The sequence below is a fragment of the Nerophis lumbriciformis genome, linkage group LG18 (genome assembly GCF_033978685.3).
Source record: "Nerophis lumbriciformis linkage group LG18, RoL_Nlum_v2.1, whole genome shotgun sequence".
Lineage (NCBI taxonomy): Eukaryota > Metazoa > Chordata > Actinopteri > Syngnathiformes > Syngnathidae > Nerophis > Nerophis lumbriciformis.
The window spans coordinates 44,769,973-44,777,500 of NC_084565.2; the positions used below are offsets into that span (position 1 = coordinate 44,769,973).

The 7,528-nt window shown below is 37.2% G+C and overlaps 1 protein-coding gene across 2 annotated transcripts in view; it reads left to right on the forward strand.

Moving 5' to 3' along the window:
- The window catches only part of trappc8 (trafficking protein particle complex subunit 8), a 47,861-nt gene that overhangs the window by 7,073 nt on the left and 33,260 nt on the right, over positions 1-7,528 (forward strand). Inside the window, exons 3-6 of one of the 2 annotated variants that reach the window (XM_061978461.1) lie at positions 3,549-3,632; positions 6,770-6,859; positions 6,987-7,161; positions 7,232-7,385. In XM_061978461.1, the coding sequence (XP_061834445.1) occupies positions 3,549-3,632; positions 6,770-6,859; positions 6,987-7,161; positions 7,232-7,385 (503 nt within the window). The remainder of the gene's footprint in view (positions 1-3,548; positions 3,633-6,769; positions 6,860-6,986; positions 7,162-7,231; positions 7,386-7,528) is intronic. The other variant, XM_061978462.1, reaches the window with a different exon arrangement.

Genomic DNA, 7,528 nt, shown 5'->3' on the forward strand with positions numbered 1-7,528 from the left:
TACATGATGTAAGTATATATGTCATGTAGTAACATTCATAACATGTAATATATACATGATGTAAGTATATATGTAATATCTAGTAACATTCATAATAACATGTAATATATACATGATGTAAGTATATATGTCATGTAGTAACATTCATAATAACATGTAATATATACATGATGTAAGTATATATGTCATGTAGTAACATTCATAATGACATGTAATATATACATGATGTAAGTATATATGTCATGTAGTAACATTCATAATAACATGTAATATATACATGATGTAAGTATATATGTCATATAGTAACATTTATAATATGTAATATATACATGATGTAAGTATATATGTCATGTAGTAACATTCATAATAAGATGTAATATATACATGATGTAAGTATATATGTCATGTAGTAACATTCATAATAACATGTAATATATACATGATGTAAGTATATATGTCATGTAGTAACATTCATAATAACATGTAATATATACATGATGTAAGTATATATGTCATGTAGTAACATTCATAATAACATGTAATATATACATGATGTAAGTATATATGTCATGTAGTAACATTCATAATAACATGTAATATATACATGATGTAAGTATATATGTAATATCTAGTAACATTCATAATAACATGTAATATATACATGATGTAAGTATATGTCATGTAGTAACATTCATAAAAACATGTAATATATACATGATGTAAGTATATATGTCATGTAGTAACATTCATAATAACATGTCATATATACATGATGTAAGTATATATGTCATGTAGTAACATTCATAATAACATGTAATATATACATGATGTAAGTATATATGTCATGTAGTAACATTCATAATAACATGTAATATATACATGATGTAAGTATATATGTCATGTAGTAACATTCATAATAACATGTAATATATACATGATGTAAGTATGTATGTCATGTAGTAACATTTATAATAACATGTAATATATACATGATGTAAGTATATATGTCATGTAGTAACATTCATAACTAGTCCTAAGTGTCCCAATACTTTTGTCCAGTTTTAGTAGTACGTGTCCCAATACTTTTGTCAAGTTGTAGTCCTAAGTGTCCCAATACATTTGTCCAGTGTAGGTGTCTCAATACTTTTTTCCAGTGGTAGTCCTAAGTGTCCCAATACTTTTGTCCAGTTTTAGTCTTAAGTGTCCCAATACTTTTGTTAAGTGGTAGTCCGAAGTGTCCCAATACTTTTGTCCAGTTGTAGTCCTAAGTGTCCCAATACTTTTGTCAAGTTTAGGCGTAAGTGTCCCAAGACTTTTGTCCAGTGTAAGTGTCCCAAGACTTTTGTCCAGTGGTAGTCCTAAGTGTCCCAATACTTTTGTCCAGTTTTAGTCTTGAGTGTCCCAATACTTTTGTTAAGTGGTAGTCCGAAGTGTCCCAATACTTTTGTCCAGTTGTAGTCCTAAGTGTCCCAATACTTTTGTCAAGTTTAGGCGTAAGTGTCCCAATACTTTTGTCCAGTGTAAGTGTCCCAAGACTTTTGTCCAGTGGTAGTCCTAAGTGTCCCAATACTTTTGTCAAGTTGTAGTCCTAAGTGTCCCAATACTTTTGTCCAGTGTAAGTGTCCCAATACTTTTGTCCAGTGTAAGTGTCCCAATACTTTTGTCCAGTGTAAGTGTCCCAAAACTTTTGTCCAGTGGTAGTCCTAAGTGTCCCAATACTTTTGTCTACTTTTAGTCCGAAGTGTCCCAATACTTTTGTTCAGTGGTAGTCCTAAGTGTCCCAATACTTTTGTCAAGTTGTAGTCCTAAGTGTCCCAATGCTTTTGTCCAGTGTAAGTGTCCCAATACTTTAATCTAGTTTTCGTCCTAAGCGTCCCAATACTTTTGTCCAGTGTAAGTGTCCCAAGACTTTTGTCCAGTGGTAGTCCTAAGTGTCCCAATACTTTTGTCCAGTTTTAGTCCTAAGTGTCCCAATACTTTTGTCCAGACTACCAATACTTTTGTCAAGTTTTAGTCCCAAGTGGCCCAATACTTTTGTCAAGTTCTGTCCTAAGTGTCCCAATACTTTTGTGCAGTTAATAACATGTAATATATACATGATGTAAGTATATATGTCATGTAGTAACATTCATAATAACATGTAATATATACATGATGTAAGTATATATGTCATGTAGTAACATTCATAATAACATGTAATATATACATGATGTAAGTATATATGTCATGTAGTAACATTCATAATAACATGTAATATATACATGATGTAAGTATATATGTCATGTAGTAACATTCATAATAACATGTAATATATACATGATGTAAGTATATATGTCATGTAGTAACATTTATAATAACATGAAATATATACATTATGTAAGTATAAATGTAAATGTATATATATATGTATAATTTTTTTTAAATTGTATTTTTTAATCATTACTTTTATTTACTCTTATTATTATTATTATTATTATATTATTATTATTAACATTCATAATAACATGTAATATATACATGATGTAAGTATAAATGTAATATCTAGTAACATTCATAATAACATGTAATATATACATGATGTAAGTATATATATCATGTAGTAACATTCATAATAACATGTCATATATACATAATGTAAGTATATATGTAAATATATATATATATATATATATATATATATATATATATATTATAATTTTTTTAAATTGTATTTTTTAATCATTACTTTTATTTACTCTTATTATTATTATTATTATTATTATTATTATTATGCTAAACAAGATATACAATCTATGAACATAGTTAAAAACTTACTGTACAATGTCTGCTCTCACTGGGATGCTGACTGATGGGATCTTTATGTGTTCCCGTTTAGATTAATTCATCATAATCCTTTTAAAAAAAAAAAAAGTGGCATTTTTACGTGTCTTTCTCACCATCTATAAGTTGGTATAAGTTGGATGTCAAAGTTAACCAACGTCTTGGTTTGTAGGTGAGAGGCATGTTTTATCATCTACAATTAAGTTTCACCAACTCCGAGGCGATGCAGCAGCTCACCGGCTCAATATGTCAATGTAGCTGCATAAGCAAGTTGTGTCTCTAAACTTTAGAGCTTTTAATAACAATATTGATAACACTTGGTTAATATTTAGGTCACAAGATGTTTTTGTTGGCGGTTTTGGGATGTTTTTAAAGAGGCATTTATGAGCTCAATGACATCATGAATCCAATGACTTCCATTGTTAGCTGACTTTTGCTAGTGTTTGTTTACAAGTTTAAAAATGAAAGACATGTTCTTGTTTTACCTGGAGATATTGAATGATATGCAAAAAGTCCAGTTCCCCTTTATCACTCAAGTAACCTCACAACCACCCGTAAAATGATCAAAAAGTAGTCCCTTGACTAAATGTTGATATGAGTGGACTGACCCATGCTGATGAATGAATGAGTGAATGAAAGACTGCTCATGCTGCTTGACGGAGGTGTCATGCATGGAAAGGGGATGTCGCAATGCTAACATCATCTGGCTCTCTGCTTCCACCTGTCAGATCACTGTCTTAAAGCTAGCGCCCCCTGGTACAGTGCCTGGAGAGACACTCTAGAAGAGGTCTGCACCTCCAAGCACTTCACAGGTACCGCCCGTCACCTGCTGGCTCTGTGGCTACATGTAGACCCGCTCCCTGGCTTCCTCTGGGTGGTGGAACCTTGCAAACCTTTACCTTTTTTCCCCCTCCCGTCACTTCATTGTGCAGTGGTGTCCAAAGTACGGCCGTAGGGCCAATTCGCAGCCCGCAGCTAATGTCTTAGCAGCACATTCTAAAAATACTCTTTAAAAAAAAAAAAAGCATGAAATGTAACAAGAACATTTGCAATGTTGGCTCTAATAACACAAAGTTTTTTTCTTTAACACTCTTATTGCTCAAAAACAATGAGGCAAAATCAATCTTACTATGAATTATTGACCTAAGGAATTATTTCACATCAAAAATTACACTTCAAATTATTTTTTGGGGAAAATATTGCAAATTTTAGTTGTTTTTTGGTTGACAAAAAGGGCACAAAACAAACAAAAAAACATAATAGATACAAATTTAAAATCAATGGATCAATCTGAAGTTAATCTCAAGACTTAAGCATTGAAAACACTTTTATGAGTGGGGCCATTTTGGATCCCCAATCATTTTAGTGGTATTTTTTTCATTTAAATGTCGTTGCTCAAAAAATAATGATCTATAAAATTAATGTTGCAATTTCTCGATCTTTTTAAAGCGCCAGCTACTTCAACTACTTGAATATACAGTGGGGCAAAAAAGTATTTAGTCAGCCACCGATTGTGCAAGTTCTCCCACTTAAAATGATGACAGAGGTCTGTAATTTTCATCATAGGTACACTTCAACTGTGAGAGACAGAATGTGAAAAAAAATCCAGGAATTCACATTGTAGGATTTTTAAAGAATTTATTTGTAAATTATGGTGGAAAATAAGTATTTGGTCACTTCAAACAAGGAAGATCTCTGGCTCTCACAGACCTGTAACTTCTTCTTTAAGAAGCTCTTCTGTCCTCCACTCGTTACCTGTATTAATGGCACCTGTTTGAACTGGTTATCTGTATAAAAGACACCTGTCCACAGCCTCAAACTGTCAGACTCCAAACTCCACTATGGCCAAGACCAAAGAGCTGTCGAAGGACACCAGGAAAAGAATTGTAGACCTGCACCAGACTGTGAAGAGTGAATCTACAATAGGCAAGCAGCTTGGTGTGAAAAAATCAACTGTGGGAGCAATTATCAGAAAATGGAAGACATACAAGACCACTGATAATCTCCCTCGATCTGGGGCTCCACGTAAGATCTCATCCCGTGGGGTCACAATGATCATGAGAACGGTGAGCAAAAATCCCAGAACCACACGGGGGGACCTGGTGAATGACCTGCAGAGAGCTGGACCAAAGTAACAAAGGTTACCATCATTAAAACACTACGCCGACAGGGAATCAAATCCTGCAGTGCCAGACGTGTCCCCCTGCTTAAGCCAGTGCATGTCCAGGCCCGTCTGAAGTTTGCCAGAGAGCACATGGATGATACAGCAGAGGATTGGGAGAATGTCATGTGGTCAGATGAAACCAAAATAGAACTTTTTGGTATAAACTCAACTCGTCGTGTTTGGAGGAAGAAGAATACTGAGTTGCATCCCAAGAACACCATACCTACTGTGAAGCATGGGGGCGGAAACATGCTTTGGGGCTGTTTTTCTGCTAAGGGGACAGGCCGACTGATCCGTGTTTAGGAAAGAATGAATGGGGCCATGTATCGTGAGATTTTGAGCCAAAACCTCCTTTCATCAGTGAGAGCTTTGAAGATGAAACGTGGCTGGGTCTTCCAGCATGACAATGATCCCAAACACACCGCCCGGGCAACGAAGGAGTGGCTCCCTAAGAAGCATTTGAAAGTCCTGGAGTGGCCTAGCCAGTCTCCAGACCTCAACCCATAGAACATCTGTGGAGGGAGTTGAAAGTCCGTGTTGCTCGGCGACAGCCCCAAAACATCACTGCTCTCGAGAAGATCTGCATGGAGGAATGGGCCAAAATACCAGCTACTGTGTGTGCAAACCTGGTAAAGACCTATAGTAATCGTTTGACCTCTGTTATTGCCAACAAAGGTTATATTACAAAGTATTGAGTTGAATTTTTGTTATTGACCAAATACTTATTTTCCACCATAATTTACAAATAAATTATTTAAAAATCCCACAATGTGAATTCCTGGATTTTTTTTTTCACATTCTGTCTCTCACAGTTGAAGTGTACCTATGATGACAATTACAGACCTCTGTCATCATTTTAAATGGGAGAACTTGCACATTTGGTGGCTGACTAAATACTTTTTTGCCCCACTGTATTGTTAAATATTTCACTTGGAATTTTTTTGTGGGGAAATATTACACATTTTGTGTTTTTGCATTTAAAAAAGGGATTAAAAGCATGCAATGAAAAAAACCATAACTTTTTTGGAACATTTTTATGACTGAGGGCAAGCCCTAAAAGTAAAAAAAAATAAAAAATATTGTATTGGTTTTGAAAATAAAAAAGATCAAAATAGCCCCCGCATGCTTTGATTATTTAGCGTGCGGCCCTCGGTGGAAAAGGTTTGGACACCCCTGCTGTAGAGCCTTCTGCACTTTTAGATCCCACGTAGAACTCCAAGTCGGATCCCTCACAATTCCATGAGGTTGTTGCGTCTTCCAGTGGTTTGTGAGTGAACCACGTGGACTGCACCATCTCCACAAACAGCAGTTGTTGCCTTACCAGGAACAACACTTTGTCTTTCTACTCACCCACTTTACACCTTAATAATTCTCCCCCAACATCATCTTCTCCTCAGATCATTTTCCCCTCAAGATTGTCTTCTCCAAGACACTGTTCTTCCCGTGATCACCCTCATCTGTCAGAGCTCTGTTTAAAAAAATCCCATTGTGTTATGCTCTCCCAGAGCCAAGGTTGGGTTCTCTAAAATCACTTTGTTTGAAATCATCTTCTATTATGTTCCGGTTCCGAGAACTGCCAAGATCCCTTTCTCCGTGTTGGAATCCTACCCAGGTTCTCCAACACTTCTACACACACGAGCATGTCACCGCGGGTGTGCACCACCACGTGAGGTGGGGTTTTGTGGTGACTAACTTCCTACTTCACGCAGCAACCAGGAGCGGATGTCACTCCACTAGACTTTGCCAGAATGTAAGGTTAATAACTCAATGATTTTGTCTGCCTAGCGACCACGCCCTGGTTTGAGGCTTACAGGGAGAACTTCCTCCAGTCGATGCCTGCTTCCGACCACGAGTTCCTCAACCACTACCTCGCCTGTATCCTTGTGAACTTAGCCAATGTGCTTCACCCACTGTTTCGGTTCCCCAAAGTGCATCCCCGTCCTCACGTGCATGAGAACATTGAAAAGGCGCCGTTGTTTCCTTGACGACCGCGTCCCATCAGGCCTGCTGGTGGTGTCATCAAGTGAGGCCGTCCCCGTGGAGCAGTTCCTCAAACTGTCCCAGGAGCAGCACCGCATCCAGCACAGCGGAGAGTACACCAAGCCCAAGTGGTTCATCCCCAACACGCTCAAATACTACGTGCTCCTGCACGACGTCAGCGAGGGAGACGAACAAAAGTACGGTCACGTCACATCATTTTCTTTCAAGTAGAAAAGCCCAACCTCTGTGTCCCCGCTCGCTCTGCAGGGCGGACTCCGTGTATGAGGACATGAAGCAGCGGTATGGACCTCAGGGCTGCTACCTGCTGAAGATGAACTCTCGCACACTCCCCGCTGAACAGAATGAACAGATCCCAGACCCGTGGAGTCAGTACCTGCACAGGAATGACCTGCAGAGCCAGGTGAGTCCCCTGTCCTTCTAGCACAGGTGTCTCCATAGAAATAATGCAACTCTTATTAATCCCTTTCAGTTATCAACACAAAACGCTTTTCAGAGGGAATGATTACAGTTTTTACAGGCAGAAAACAATAACACAATTTGACA